The 16,745-nt window shown below is 40.6% G+C and overlaps 1 protein-coding gene across 1 annotated transcript in view; it reads left to right on the plus strand.

Moving 5' to 3' along the window:
* Positions 1-16,745, plus strand: part of LOC126167810 (DNA-dependent protein kinase catalytic subunit-like) — a 540,256-nt gene that overhangs the window by 130,708 nt on the left and 392,803 nt on the right. The window contains exon 13 of the mRNA XM_049920510.1: positions 8,508-8,658. Coding sequence (XP_049776467.1) covers positions 8,508-8,658 — 151 coding nt within the window. The remainder of the gene's footprint in view (positions 1-8,507; positions 8,659-16,745) is intronic.

A 16,745-nucleotide genomic window follows, 5' to 3' on the forward strand; every position in this document is an offset into this window, starting at 1 on the left:
CTCTAAGCTTTAGGTTTTGTACCTCTTTCACCTTTTTCTCTATTTTAGCCAATTTTGAATCTACATTTTCATTTACTTTTACCGGTTTCTCCTCTGCCATTACTGCACACTTGGTATCTACCTCAGTTTCTAAGTCATTTTTAATCTGGCCGATTTGGTTCTCAAGTTTAACCCTATTTTCAGCACAAAGTTTAGTGGCTGCTTTGACTTCATCTTTACACTGTTTCTCAGAAGCCTTCACCTTCCTACTATAATCATCACAAAGCTTCTTTCTCTTCTGCACATTTACTACTCATTAATGTTAATTTCTTATTAGTATTATGTACTAAATTCTTTATCTTTTCAGCACAATCTTTGACTACCGCCTCAGCCTTCTTATTTAATTCTGTAAGATTAGAGCTGAATACTTTAATTTCCTTTTTAATTTCTTTCTTCAGTTCATCCTTTAACCCAGTCATGTCTTCTTTCATGCTATTTTCCATTCTACTAATGTCTTCTTTCGTACTCATACTACTCATAATTTGCCTGAACGTCGCTTCCAATTTTCCATCTGCCATAAACTTTTGCCCTTACTGACTTTCGCAGTTAGATTCCTCCCCCTTAGCCTTAATGATTTCATCCACTTCAGTACTGTTTTCGTCCATTTTGCTCACATCACATCACAACACAATGTAGATAATGATTTTGTCATTTCATCTACAAAAGGACTTTTGTCCCCATCATTCAAAGTTACACTCATGTCTGATTTATAACCACTATCATATACAGAATCATCCAAATTAAGTCTTTCTGTTCATTTAAAAACTTAACCCCTACAGCTTTGTTATCAATCACATCACTCTTCTGTTGTCCATTTTCCCCCATCACACTGTCTTGTTGTTGAGGCCACTCATTGTGTATCACTTCATATAAAATGGTCTTTGCTATGAATTACTTTATCTTTATTCACTCGTCTTCTGCAGTTGCTGCTGCTGCAGCTGTTATCTTGTTTCGTCATCTGCACAGATGCTGCAAGTTGTAATTTTCTCGGTGAAGCGAGTTGTTTATCCCGGTCGGCTTATCCACCTGCATGCTGATGGGCTGCTCCTGTACTCAGTGGCTGCTTCAATGGAACCCCCCGCTGATTGGCTGCTGTCATATTGTAGTCATGAAACCCATGTGCTGATTGACTGTTGCATGTCCTCCGTTAAAATCAGTCTACTGTAAACCGCTCGAGTTCATTGTTCAAAGTTCACAAGTCCTAATTTATTGTGCCCAAAGACAGTAGTAGGGCAACAGATGTGACGTTCGCCTGCTTAATTTCTTCGTTGATAGTCTTCGGTGTGACATAATGTGTTATCATACTCGCTGAAAAATGAGGGGTGAGGGGTGAAGGTTCAACACTGACTACTGTAAATGATGTAGCCGACAGTTGCACGATTGCGTTTCACAGTTCTTTACTTTCACTGTTCATAACCCCCCAATATTACACAGTTAATATGGCCAGTTCACTATTGGTTAACTTTTGATAAGCCTCATTAATAGTTTGCAGGCAAACGTCAGCATACCGCTACAATAGTTTACCGTTGAACATCTGTGAGTAGTAAAAACCTAACCACACAGTTCTTGCAGAATAATAGGGCACGTGTGAGACTATTGGGTAGACACTGTCATTATTTAAACACATGACCTATTTGTGTTAAACTTATTTCATGGTTAAGTTGATGCATTGTTTTTGATCTAACCAATACAGGTTTCTCATATGAAAATCAGCTGTGGACTGACTGTCATGGGACCAAAAATCAGGCCTTTATATATCCTCACAATAATAGGCACTGAAACTATACATTTTTCGATGTTTAAGTTACAGAAATTACAATTAAAACATAACTCATTCAATTAACTAAATATATAGAAAAATTCCTCCTTTCGAACAGTTCCTTCTACCACAAAGGTTAGGCTGAATTATTTGTTTAAATAATGAAATTAACAGATATAGTTACGCAAACAAGGCTTGTGACAAATCTGGTAATTATTTTGGAATTACATAAGGGCTGGCTTTGCTAACATGTTTTCGAATAGACCCAAATAAATACTTTAAGAATGCTGGTAGTAGTTCTTCCAAATGTTAATAACTGTTACAGAATTTATATTTGTTTATAAGCCAACAATAGAATTCGAGTCCTGAGACAATTACTGATTTCACACCATGACAAAGCTATTAATTAGGAGTGGTCAAAATAAAGTAGGAAATTAATTATATACATAAAACTAAGCACAGAATTATATCTGTGCTATATTCTTTAAAACTGAGGGTCAGTCTTTCTCTTTTATGGAAATGCAGATTATACTCATGTATGTTAATGGCGATCAGGCAAAAAATTAAAAAGTGAATATAAGGGAGCAGATAGCAAAACAAGAGAGAAAGTAAAAAGATCCCAACTTGCTTTGTCACACAGGAAGTGCCATTTTGTTTCCGGTTTAGAGTGATGAACTCAGTTTTCATTACCCGTGACAATGTTTGACAAAATATTTTCATGATCAATGTTATAACAAGAACAATTATGGCTAGATTGTCCTTTATTGGTCTATATGATCTTCTGTTAGGTGACGAGGAACTGAGCTGGCATCCACCTTTGAGTACCCCAACAAAGGATGTGTCAGCAGTATCAACAGAGATATCCAGTTGTGCAGTGAGTTGCCTGATTGTGATCCTTTGATCACATCAAATTAGAGTCCAACACTGTAGGAGCCACAGCTGTGTGCGGCTGGCTGGCACGGTGGAGATTGGACAGCTTTGCGTGACCTCGTTGCAATAACAGATGCATTGCATAATGATTGACAGTGCTTTTGTTCATTTTCAGGTCTCTGTAGACATTTGCAGATGCCTACGAATATCTGTGAAGCTCTGGTTGTCTGCCAAAAAAAACTCAAGGACGGCTCTGTGCGTGAAACACACTTCTGTTACAGATGCCATTTGGACTGCTATGTATATTGCCGCCACCTTTTGGAACTTCATGAAACTGTAAGGGCTCAAGTGGGAATATTCTAAGATGTTCCACAACAAATCTGGATTTTTTTCAATCAAAATTGGCCGAGGAAGGAAAAAAGGTGTTGAATTACTTAGTGAATGCCCCCTGGTACTACATCTACATTTATACTCCGCAAGCCACCCAATGGTGTGTGGTGGAGGGCGCTTTACATGCCACTGTAATTACATCTCTTTCCTGTTTCAGTCGCATTTGGTTCACGGGAAGAACGACTGCTGGAAAGCCTCCGTGTGCGCTCGAATCTCTCTAATTTTACATTCAAGATCTCCTCAGGAGGTATAAGTAGGGGGAAGCTATATATTCGATACCTCATCCAGAAACGCACCCTCTCGAAACCTGGACAGCAAGCTACACCGCGATGCAGAGCGCCTCTCTTGCAGAGTCTGCCACTTGAGTTTGCTAAACATCTCCGTAACGCTATCACGCTTACCAAATAACCCTATGACGAAACATGCCGCCCTTCTTTAGATCTTCTCTATCTCCTCTGTCAACCCAACCTGGTACGGATCCCACACTGATGAGCAATACTCAAGTATAGGTCGAACGAGTGTTTTGGAAGCCACCTCCTTTGCCGGTGGACTACATTTTCTAAGGACTCTCCCAATGAATCTCAACCTGGCATCCGCCTTATCAACAATTAATCTTAAATGATCATTCCACTTCAAATTATTCCGTACACATACTCCCAGATATTTTACAGAACTAACTGCTACCAGTGTGTGTTCCGCTATCATATAATCATACAATAAAGGAGCCTTCTTTCTATGTATTCGCAAAACATTACATTTGTCTATGTTAAGGGTCAGTTGCTACTCCCTGCACCAAGTGCCTATCCGCTGCAGATCTTCCTGCATTTCGCTGCAATTTTCTACTATAAGTTCCACAAGACATTGCCAGCAGCATTTGATTGAACGAACAGTTGTTTATGTTGCAAGAGGCTGAATCAGAGAATGTGATAGTGTACATCCGAGTGTCAACGAACCACTATTAATGGCTCCATGTTCAGTTGCATATTCAATGCAGAGTTGTTTGGTATTGCAGAGCCTGTAAACATTTTAGGAAATTATGCAGACGGAGAAATGTCATTGAATTTTATTTAGAAAGTGATGCTGCTGAAGAAATTATAGAAAGTGTTACAATGCAGAGCCATAAATTTATTTGCAAGTGTACCAGAGAAGGTGGGTGCGTGGGATGTCATGGGTGTGAGAAGGTAAATGGATTCATGGGAACAGTTCTGGGAAGGGCCTAAGGCTTTGAGCAGGTACTGGAGATTTTGTTGGACTTCTGAGATGGCATCACTCCGGCAGAATTTGTAGGTAGAGGAGCCAAGCAACTGGCAGGCTTTATGTCAGGTAGTCATTGTAGTTCATAATGACAGTGGTGTTATCTTTGGCTGCAGGTAGGATGATTATGATGAGGATTTGTTTCGAGGCTGGTATGGCTGTCATTTTTCCTGCTCAGAGGCTGGTGTCTTCAGGAAGGTACTTGTGTAAGGATGGTGAGGCAAAGTTCGATTTAAACAAATTTATGGAGGATGACAACGGGATGGTTTGGGGAGGGGGAGGGGGCGGAGCGAGATCACGATTGGATGGTGATATGAACAGGGAGAGGCAAGGTTCAGTGTTAGGATTAGATTAGCTTTGGTTGGTAGGTCTGGTATCAAAGAAGTGTTTCCCTTGCTGAAATCTGGTGGAGAGTAAGTCTTTGACAAATCCAACAAGGTTAAATTTTGGTGTAGGGCTGAAAATTAGGTCTATGGATAGGACAGAAACTTCTGTGGGGGGGCTAATGATTTTGGTGGAAAGGTGAACAACAGTGTTCTGAGATTGTTTTAGCTCTGGATTTGGTAGGGTGTTGGTAGGGACTTTTGGGGGATATAGCAAGTTGTAAATTTCACCTGGGCAGAGTCTGGGTGCTATGAGTGGTTGATGAGGAGCACCATTGCATGTAAGGTAGGGGTTGGATAGTGGTTCTCCAAGGTGGCAGTAGGATAACTTACGGAGCTGTTGTTGTAAATGCTCTTCCAGATACTAGTGAAATCTTTCACTTGAATCCATTTCCTTCGTCACCTCAATGACAGCCTGCATACTAATCTTCTAAATGCTCCCCAAAATCCACAAACCCAACAATCCTGGACACATCATTGTAGCTGATTAGTGTCAGGGTTGCCACAAGTTATGGCAATCAGGTAATATCAGGGAATTTCAAACATGTCAGGGAAATCAGGGAAATACTATGGAAATTTTTAAAAAAAGGAAAAACTTCTGGAAAAATCTTGTTTTTGTCTCAGTAGATGAAGTGGTTTGTTTACTGAGAGATGTCATGAATCGTCACTGGTCAGACACGGCTGAGTGCATGTGCCTAATTCCTACTGCTTCTTCCCTTCCTACCACACCCCTCAGGTTGCAGTCAGTGCTGCCACCACTTCTTGCTGCTAGCCTAGCACCTGGCGAAGAGAGGCAGGAAGACACGAGGAGTCTTTTGTTTGGATCTGATTCGTGGAGACTGTAGGTGCATTGGCCAGAGAAGGCAGTTATGTATGCATGACTTTTGTCTGAGCGATTGTGTGAATGTGTGTGCGCTCTGATTTTCTGACAAAGGCTGTGGCTGAAAATTTGGTTGTGAGAGTGTGATTGTCTTTTCTGTGTGCCTGTCTGCAGCTCAGCAATCATCATTACGGTGTGTTGATACCTATCCTCATTTTTTTGAGTCCAAGAGTATTCGCACAAGTAATCTGTTGCATGGATTGATCACCGCAGTCTCATTTCATCAACATGCTGTCTGTGAATCATGAGTAGCTGGCCACATGAGTGGATTACTGTGATGGGCTAAAACTGCAGGCGATTTCTGCAGGTATGTCTAACACTTCGGGCATGCCGATCTGAAGCCCATCGTTTCCCACTAACTTGCAGGCCCTGCCCATTGTATCTAGTCTCACCATCTGCCCGCAGGCTGGATCGGTTTGTGTGGCATAAGGTGGCGAATTTTCATGGTCTATCTCTGGAGCCAGGACTGCAGTGCGTTTTGGCAGGCCAGAGGCCATGGGCAGTGGATTTCAGGATTTGTGACATTCTCACAACAAGTACATTGTAAAATGTGGTATTTTATAAACTTTTTTTAATTCTAGACCTTTTTAGCAATTTGAAAGTAGTTTATATGTTAGAAAGTGTGGACAGTAAAAAGAAGACAATTGTGGCAGTCACTAGCAGTTTGTACAGTATGTACTTATATATTTATCAAAAGAAAAATCACACAGTACCTGTAAAATAATAGACATAACATAGTGGAGTGGGTAATAACAGGCAGTAATAAACATAGTAGAACCAACATTTTATTGGTGGTCACCTATAGTGTTTGTTTACACAACACTTCCCTGCCTTATACACTTCTTTCAAGAGAGCTGTTTTTTTTTTCTGAGGTCATTTCTGAAATCACTGAAGGTATTTTTAAAACTGTCTTGTGTCTCCAAGGAAATGTGTATTTTTGTCACAGAAGTGTGTTGTTTTATTGAAATAAAATAATATGAGTGGTTCTGGTAAAATACATATACCATTTGGCTTGCTTTGTCCATCTAAAAAACAGTTCATTACAAAAGATGTTGGTGTCAGTACTTAAGATTTTTTGGCAGGTATTTCCTCATTTGCCACTATTATATTTTGTACCGTGCCTGCAAAGATGGATTTAAAATACCTTCATTTATTGTAAAGTAGGTACAGACAACCCTCAAATGAAGAATTTTGCAACAAAGACTGTTTTCAAATAATACATCTAGAGGATATCTTTCTAGCCTCACAAAACACCAAACCACACTGGTCTAATCCAGGTTCATTGATCATGTCTTCATGATCTGGACTCAGTGCCAAGACACCTATCCTCATTCCTTCACAACCTGAACACCTTTTCTCCCATCTGCTACACTAGGTTCTCCTTTCCTCAGTGTGCCACCATCCTGGACATTGACCAACTCCTCTCTGATGGCTGTCTCCACACCTCTGTTCATATTAAACCCACCAACCTGCATTTTGTCAGCTGCCTGCTGAAGGTCTCAAAAACCCCATCACAGACAAGCACCATCTCCAGACCCAGTCTGCAAACAGGTTTCCTGTCCCATATCCCCACACACCCACTAATTCTTCTGCCACCCCCAAGAGTCAGCTACAAAAGAGCGCTCCCTTTGTCACCCAGTACCACCCCAACCTGGAGCAACTGAACAACATCCTTTGTCAGGGATTTGATTATCTACCATCATGCCCTGAAATGAGGGACATCCTATCCAAGATACCCCTCCTAAAGTTGTGTTATGTCACCCACCCAACCTCCCTAACATCCTAGTCCATCCCACTCCTGATCACACGCCATTGCCACAGGGATAATATCCCTCTGGAAGACCAAAGTGCACAATCTGCCTAACACATCCACTGAGCACTTCCTATTGAAGTACCATGATACTACCTCATCAGAGGCTGACCCACATGTGAAGACAGCCATGTGATATACCACCTCTGCTTCAATTATTGCACACTTTATCATCTTGGTATGACTACCAACCAACTGTCTATCAGGATGAATAGCCACTGCCAAACTGTGGCAGACAGCAAAGTAGACCACCCTGTGGCCCAACATGCAGCTGAACATAACGTGCTAGATTTTAACCATTGCCTCACAACTGGTCCATCTGGGTCCTTCCTTCCATCATCAGCTTTTTGGAACTGCACAGATGGGAGTTACCCTTACAACACATGCCCCACTCCCAAAACATTCCAGTCCCAACCTATGTCCGCATAGTGTCCACCCAACAGTTTCTACCCCCATCTGTCATATAACCACCTCTTTCAGTCATATCTCCTAACCCTCATTGTGCTCATCCTTTGCCAACACACCCACCAGTCTCTTCCTGTTTCTGCTTATCTCATTTTCTACTCCCCTTCCTCTCCCCCCCCCCCCCCCCCCTCTCCCATTGCACTCTGCTATCCCAGTGTGTAACAATCTGCTCACTGTGCCTGTCTGCAGCTTAATGTATCATCTTTATATGTTGAGTAGCAATTTATCCTTTTTCTAATTGTTGATATTCCAACCTTGATTTTCCATTGTTTTATAGGGCAATATTGTTATATTTACATTACATATATGTTAGTTTGTATAGTAATATGTTGTAATGATATGTGGTGTCGTAGTTTTACATAACTTGATAATGGCATAATGTAGTCCTGAAAGATGTTTTGCTAAATAAATCACATGTTTTTTTAGAACTGTTGTGTAATAATCTCTGTACTGGTTCTTGATATTGTAGGCCATTGTCTTCACAACGCATTCTGTACAACAGTTCACTCTTAATGTATGGTCATTCCAATTCATCTCTTCCTGCAGAGTATGTCTCTTCGCTTCTCACATTCCTTCCTCTTTTCATATTCAGACTTACGAGCTTGAATTTTTATAAGGTTGAGAAATGAACAACTTCTGTGAAATATTTGTTTGCAGATAATTTTCAGTATTGCAAATAGTTATTTGGAATTAGGCCACAATGCAATGGATTCACTTGAAAAGTGGACAAAGGAAATACCTTCAGAGGATATGGATGCACTGATAACAAAAGTTTTACCTTACATGGAACCATTTCTTCAGAGCAAAAGTAAGCATACTACTTTTTTAAACAATATTTTTGTGTTTATGAATGCATATGTTTTAATTTAGGTATGTATTTACTTTTTTTAATTTGGTTATTTAATTTTAGGGTATGTAAAATGTTCATGTAATTTGTCAAACTACTTTTGTTTGTTTCAAAATATAGTGCTGTTTTTTTAAAATTTGTGGAAATCTGCAAATGTTTTTAGAAAGGAAAGCAAAGGGGAGACATATTTTAAATATTGTTGAATGTTTTTCATTATTCGGCCAACAGTTAACAGATAAGCAAGAGAAATATTAAGACTAAAGCCACCACTTCTTTGCAGAAAGTTGATTTCAGTGCAGAAAAAAGGAGCTATTTGTTTCCCATATTTTTGTTGAGCTGTGCTGCACAAATATCATGTGTGTTTTTGAGTTTAGTTAATCAGTTCATAATGAACAGTGGTAATTATGTAATGAGTGAACTGTGGATTTATTTTCAAGGAATGTTCTTCAAAATTTATTTTATTTACTAGTGATTCTTCAAGAACATCAACACATTTAATCACACGATGTGAGCATGGAAGTAGTTGCCAGAGAGTAACTGATGAAATCATTAGCAAATTAGTTTTTAACAAATGGTAATTTATTCACTTTAATGGTGCCTAAAGCATTTTTTAAAAGAAACAGATTTAAAATTATAAGCAGAAAGCACCCTCTAAATATCATGTTAAAATTTATTCTGAGGCAGAAAGATACAAATTTTTGACTGTATGAGCTTTCGGGCTGAGAACCTTGCCGCTCCCTTTTGACACGGCGGTAGTTACAACCCCTCACAACAACCTATGAAAGATTTCACTGGTGCAAATCTGCAATGCACCAGATTACTTTAAACTAAAAGTTTTAACAATTCACACAAGCACACGAACTATGCACCCTGTAGGAAGGATGGACATGATAGAAAACACTAAAATTAAAATATTAACTTTCTCACCGAAGGTGCAACTTGATTTTAACTTCTAAGAAAAGTGAAAGGGTGGCAACTTTATATACTAAAATGATCATTTAAATAAAAGCCATGAAATGCAATCTTATATAAAATTCTACAGGGTTGGCCAAACAAGTTAAGATGTTCTACAGTACACGGATACCGCCTCTCAAGATGATAGGCAAGATCAAAACATGTTTCAGGAATTAGGCCGTTACACTCTAAGCAATAAATTCGTTAACACTTAACTTCTAATAAACTAAGCTTTCTGGGAAGACCTGATGCAGCACGAACCGTCTGCTGCCAGCCGCTTCAACAGACGCAGGAAGGTGCACCAATCTACCATCTCACGGCGTCGCAGCTCGCACCGGCTAGACCGATGTCGTGGGTTGACTCCTATTGCTCTCGTGTCGACCGCGAAGCCAATACCCCTCGCTATACAGCACAGTGGCGACCTCACATGTGCGAATGCTCAAGACGGACAAGTCATCTTGTGTCTCAGTGCGCGACCAACCGACTGATCGATCCAACCGCCTTGACCATTGCCTGAGCAAACTCGAGCAGACTGGCGACCTAATGCGCAGAGTCAGATGGAGGAACTAAGCCCCGACCGAGGGACCACTCGCTGAGTTCTCTTACTGGCGGATTGGAAAGACTCTCATTTTGCCGGTTTGAAAGGTTGATCCGAACGAAAGATATACTAGCACTCCGGATGACAGACAGACACTAACTGCCTCACAACTGCGGACGAGAGACAGACTAGCAAGCTGGGGACGAGAGACTGACCCAGACTGACCGACTTGCGTGCTCATAGCGCCCCTTAAATGCACTTGAACAGGCAACCTTTCCCCTTTCCCACCATAGGGAGACACCAAAGCTGCGATTGCCACAGTGGTGCCATCGCCAGAAACGGAGGGCGACTGCTTCACACTACGCGCTGCGGCGCGCCCTTCAAAACAGCAATTTTTATCATGGCTCAATGAGCATGTTGCAGAGTTATTATTTAACCTATAGACTGTAAGTAAATGAACCTCTCCCATGACATAAAGCATCAAGGTGAAAGCAGAGGATTTCTAAGATGTGAGTAAGTTACGAAAGTAAGGAGGACAATCAAGATGTGTTAGATAAGTACTGGGTAGTTGTAATTAAAGGTGAGCTACTCACAGAGGTCCAGTGTGGGCTGTAATTCACAGCAAAACTTGGTAGATATTCTAATGTGTTAAAGTGGAACTAAGTTATGCTGATCAAAATTGCTTCCAATTTTGACCGACAGATGCAAGTCTGGTACTGTGAATGCAAGAGAGACATGTAGAAATGTTTCCATGGGTAATGGAGTAGGATCAAGATGCTGGCAGAAAACCTCGCACAAGTGAGAAAGGCATAATGGTGATTGAAGTATTAACCTCCACTTACACAATTTGTTCATTATGAGCACCTGAGATGTCGACAAGATGCTGCACAGCACCAGACTTGCACCTGGAGGACAAAATTGGAGCAGTTTTTCCAGCATAAATTGGTTCAGCATTAACACATCAGCATATTTACCAAGTTTCGCTGCCATACGGTATTTGCAATCCACACTGGACCTATGTGAGTAGTGACACTTCATTAATGATACAGTATTGGCTCTTCACTCCATTCCTCTAACCTCCATCTCTCCCTCATTTACCTTCCACCATCAGTTCATTCACCTCCCACCCTCTCACTGCTGTATTATCCCACTTCCACCTTTCACCTTCTCATTTCCCCATTGTCCTGCCTTCCACACTCTCCTCCCACGTGCTACCACTTCTGCTGCCTCCCTCCCTCCCATAAATTCCCTCTTCCCTCCCAATGCCTCTCACTTGCCTCCCCATGCCCATGATGAAATAGCATAACTGCAACACCATGTCATATTACTATTCTCCATCATAATGTAATGCTTTTACCAGAAAATAGTGTCAAGATCAAAATTACAAAAACAGTAATGTCCTGTAATTCTCTTGAGTTCAACATCTCACTCATCATGAGGGGATGTTACTCAGTGTTTTGGGGAGACTGAGGGGAGTACTTGAAGACGTACCTGAAGCATAGTTGAATGTTAACAGGCCTGGAGACAGTTTTCCGAACAGACTGGAGTGGTATAGTTGCAGGATCAGCAACCAGGAGTCACCAGGAGCTGTCCTTAATGTGTAAAGCGATGGAGAGCAAAACAGCATTTTATAATTTATCTGAAACAAATTGTATATAAATAAAAAAAATGTTATGTAACTGTTAAAGATGCTGACCTCATATTCTGGGTGGATGGCATTTACTCTGTCCAGCCATCCCAATTTAGGTTTTCTGCAAAGCATGGAGAAAATCCACTATTGGGTTGAAGTGTGATACTGAATCCCTCTGATATCTTGGTTGTTGTGATAGATTGATCTGTAGCATAGTGTAGGTCTATGTTAGGTTGAAAGGTGATCATTTGGTTGACAGGTGGCAAGGCCAATGAATGTGAATGTTAAATAAAGTTCTAGTAACTGATTGAGCTGTAGTGTAGCCTAAAGCTTACATTTGTGTCATATTTAACCACACTTTATCATATTTGATCCAGTTTACATCATAAAAACTAAAACTGCAGTGTAAATTCAGAAAATGCATATTAGATAATGGTAAACATATTATATACCTATACTGAAATACAGAAGATGCAAGGGGAGTCTACTAAGTAATTTTTCTCATTACTGCCAAAAAAGCACGCAATGTAATATATGATCCGTGAAACCCCACCTTGCCCACATTTCTTAAATCCACATCCCCATTATCAAAGCTTGAAGAGACTGGTTCAAATGACACTGATGAAACTACACACGGCTGTTGGTTAGTGGCACAGCAGTTTTAAGTCTACAGGTATCGGTAGATGATTTTATTGAGATGTTTGTGACAAGTTTACATTTCCTACAGTCATTATAGAACAACTCAAATTAATTACTCTCTTATTTCTAATGCAGAGAGACTCCATTGGCAAGTTAAAATTCACCCATTACAAATGCAAATACTAATGAAATATGCTGTGTGTCATATATGCAGATGCCAGACTCCTTTCATTGTGCATATCTACTTTGTCTCATTCGTATAATCTTTAATTTTGATGAGCCAGCATACGTGTATTAAAGGGGAAAAAAAAAAAAGGTCATGTTAATTGACTGCATCCGTGACATTACTACCTACATAGCAGTCCCAACAGCATTATTTCCAGATTGTTTGTTTGGTCCAATGTTCCCTGAACAAATATATTGTACTTTATGAAAATTGGCACTCAGTGCAGTTAACAAAATCACATGTTTCAGAATTGTGGGAAAGAGGCAATAAAACACACACACACACACACACACACACACACACACACACACACACACGCACACACACACACACCCCTATTTCAGTTTCATTTTTTGTTTGTTATTGCTCCCCCATTCGGATCTCCGGGCGGGGACTACTCGAGGACGTCATTATCAGGGGAAAGAAAACTGGCGTTCTACGGATCGGAGCTTGGAATGTCAGATCCCTTAATCAGGCAGGTAGATTAGAAAATTTAAAAAAGGGAAATCGATAGGTTAAAGTTAGATATAGTGGGAATTAGTGACGTTTGGTGGCAGGAGGAACAAGACTTTTGGTCAGGCGAATACAGGGTTATAAATACAAAGTCAAATAGGGGTAATGCAGGAGTAGGTTTAATAATGAATAAAAAAATAGGAGTGCGGGTAAGCTACTACAAACAGCATAGTGAATGCATTATTGTGGCCAAGATAGACGCAAAGCCCACACCTACTACAGTAGTACAAGTGTATATGCCAATTAGCTCTGCAGATGATGAAGAAATCGATGAAATGTATGATTAGATAAAAGAAATTATTCAGGTAGTGAAGGGAGACGAAAATTTAATAGTCATGGGTGGCTGAAATTCAAGAGCAGGAAAAGGGAGAGAAGGAAAATATAGTAGGTGAATATGGATTGGGGATAAGAAATGAAAGAGAAAGCCGACTGGTAGAATTTTGCACAGAGCATAACTGAATCATAGCTAACACTTGGTACAAGAATCATAAAAGAAGGTTGTATACATGGAAGAGGCCTCGAGGCACTGGAAGGTTTCAGATAGATTATATAATGATAAGACAGAGATTTAGGAACCAGGTTTTAAATTGTAAGACATTTCCAGAGGCAGATGTGGACTCTGACCACAATCTATAGGTTATGAACTGTAGATTAAAACTGAAGAAACTGGAAAAAGGTGGGAATTTAAGGAGATGGGATCTGGATATACTGACTAAACCAGAGGTTGTAGTGTGTTTCAGGGAAAGCATAAGGGAACAATTGAAAGGAGGGGGGGAGGGGGAGGGGGGGAAAAGAAATACAGTAGAATAAGAATGGGTAGCTTTGAGGGATGAGGTAGTGGAGGTAGCAGAGGATCAAGTTGGTAAAAAGACGAGGGCTAGTAGAAATCCTTGGGTAACAGAAGAAATATTGAATTTAATTGATGAAAGGAGAAAATATAAAAAATGCAGTAAATGAAGCAGGCAAAAAGGAATACAAATGTCTCAAAAATGAGATCGACAGGAAGTGCAAAATGGCTAAGCAGGGATGGCTAGAGGACAAATGTAAGGATGTAGAGGCTTATCTCACTAGGGGTAAGATAGATACTGCCCACAGGAAAATTAAAGATACCTTTGAAGAAAAGAGAACCATTTGTATGAATATCAAGAGCTCAGATGGAAACCCAGTTCTAAGCAAAGGAGGGAAAACAGAAAGGTGGAAGGAGTATATAGATGGTCGATACAAGGCAATGTACTTCAGGGCAATATTATGGAAATGCAAGAGGATGTAGATAAAGATGAAATGGGAGATACGATAGTGCGTGAAGAGTTTGACAGTGCACTGAAAGACCTGAGTCGAAACAAGGCACTGGGAGTAGACAGCATTCCATTAGAACTACTGACAGCCGTGGGAGAGCCAGTCCTGACAAAACTCTACCATCTGGTGAGCAAGATTTATGAGACAGGTGAAATACCCTCAGACTTCAAGAAGAATCTAATAATTCCAATCCCAAAGAAAGCAGGTGTTGACAGATGTAAAAATTTCTGAACTATCAGTTTAATAAGTCACAGCTGCAAAATACTAACACGAATTCTTTACAGATGAATGGAAAAACTGGTAGAAGCTGACCTCGGGGAAGATCAGTTTGGATTCCATAGAAATATTGGAACACATGAGGCAATACTGACTTTACGACTTATCTTAGAAGAAAGATTAAGGAAAAGCAATCCTATGTTCTTAGTATTTGTAGACTTAGAGAAAGCTGTTGACAATGTTGACTGGAACACTCTCTTTCAAATTCTGAAGGTGGCAGGGGTAAAACACAGAGAGCGAAAGGCTATTTACAATATTTGTACAGAAACCAGGTGGCAGTTATAAGAGTCGAGGGGCATGAAAGGGAAGCAGTGGTTGGGAAGGGCATGAAACAGGGTTGTAGCCTCTCCCCAGTGTTATTCAATCTGTATATTGAGCAAGCAGTGAAGGAAACAAAAGAAAAGTTCGGAGTATGTATTAAAATCCATGGAGAAGAAATAAAAACTTTGAGGATTGCCGACGACATTGTAATTCTGTCAGAGACAGCAAAGGACCTGGAAGAGCAGTTGAATGGAATGGACAGTGTCTTGAAAGGAGGACATAAGATGAACATCAACAAAAGCAAAACGAGGATAATGGAATGTAGTCGAATTGAGTTGGGTGATACTGAGGGAATTAGATTAGGAAATGAGACACTTAAAGTAGTAAAGGAGTTTTGCTATTTGGGGAGCAAAATAACTTATGATGTTCGAAGTAGAGAGGATATAAAATGTTGACTGGCAGTGGCAAGGAAAGCGTTTCTTAAGAAGAGAAATTTGCCAACATCGAGTATTGATTTAAGTGTCAGGAAGTCGTTTCTGAAAGTATTTGTATGGAGTGTAGTCATGTATGGAAGTGAAACATGGACAATAAACAGTTTGGACAAGAAGACAATAGAAGCTTTCGAAATGTGGTGCTACAGAAGAATGCCTAAGATTAGATGGGTAGATCACATGACTAATGAGGAGGTATTGAATAGAAATGGGGAGCAGAAGAGTTTGTGGCACAACTTGACTAGAAGATGGGATCGGTTGGTAGGACATATTGTGAGGCATCAAGGGATCACTAATTTAGTATTGGAAGGCAGCGTGGAGGGCACAAATCGTAGAGGGAGACCAAGAGATGAATACACTAAGCAGATTCAGAAGGATGTAGGTTGCAGTAGGTACTGGGAATGAAGAAGCTTGCACAGGATAGAGTAGCATGGAGAGCTGCATCAAACCAGTCTCAGGACTGAAGACCACAACAACAACAACAACAACAACAACAACAACAACAACATTGCTTTTGATATTTTCAGTTCACATATTTGCTATAGTTACTTTCATTTCTCTAATAATAAGTACTCATTTTACTTAAGTGTCAATGAAAAACTTAAATATCATACCAACTACGGAATGTTTTTAGATTGTATCTCTATTTAGCACATTGTATTCTTGGTGGAAGTATCTTCATGGCTTTATGACTGACACATCTGTGATACTATAGACTTTGATGTAACTTCCAGTTGGGCAGAACTTGCACAAAGTCGGTGAAATGGCTTTACCTATGGATAGGGGGAGTAGTAGGGGGGGGAGAGGGTGTGGGGCAGTGGATCGGCAGGAATTGTTCCAGGTGAAATCATGGCGCAAATGTAATGTCTTATCACCCATCGTAACACCTCTCCCTCTGTCTTCTCCCCCCCCCCCTCCCCCCCCCCCCTCCCACTCCTCCTGCCTGTCTCCGCTCCACAAGGGCATGCTCATGCCTGTGTGTCTTCCCACGGGTCCACTTCCTCCTCTCACCCCCACTCCTTGCCAGGGAATGTGCTAATGTGATTGGGAGGGGTCAGTAATAAATTACCTCAGAAAACAATACAGTCTGCAAGTGGCACTAAGCAAGATGGAGCAGCCATTTGGCAGAGGAGTGTCCATGCAAATAAGCCAGTCCAGGTCAGAATGTTGTTCATCTGCTGGACCAAGGAAGTTTAACAAAATTTCATGGGGGGGGGGGGGGGA

Source organism: Schistocerca cancellata, chromosome 1 (assembly GCF_023864275.1).
Source record: "Schistocerca cancellata isolate TAMUIC-IGC-003103 chromosome 1, iqSchCanc2.1, whole genome shotgun sequence".
NCBI classification, from domain to species: domain Eukaryota; kingdom Metazoa; phylum Arthropoda; class Insecta; order Orthoptera; family Acrididae; genus Schistocerca; species Schistocerca cancellata.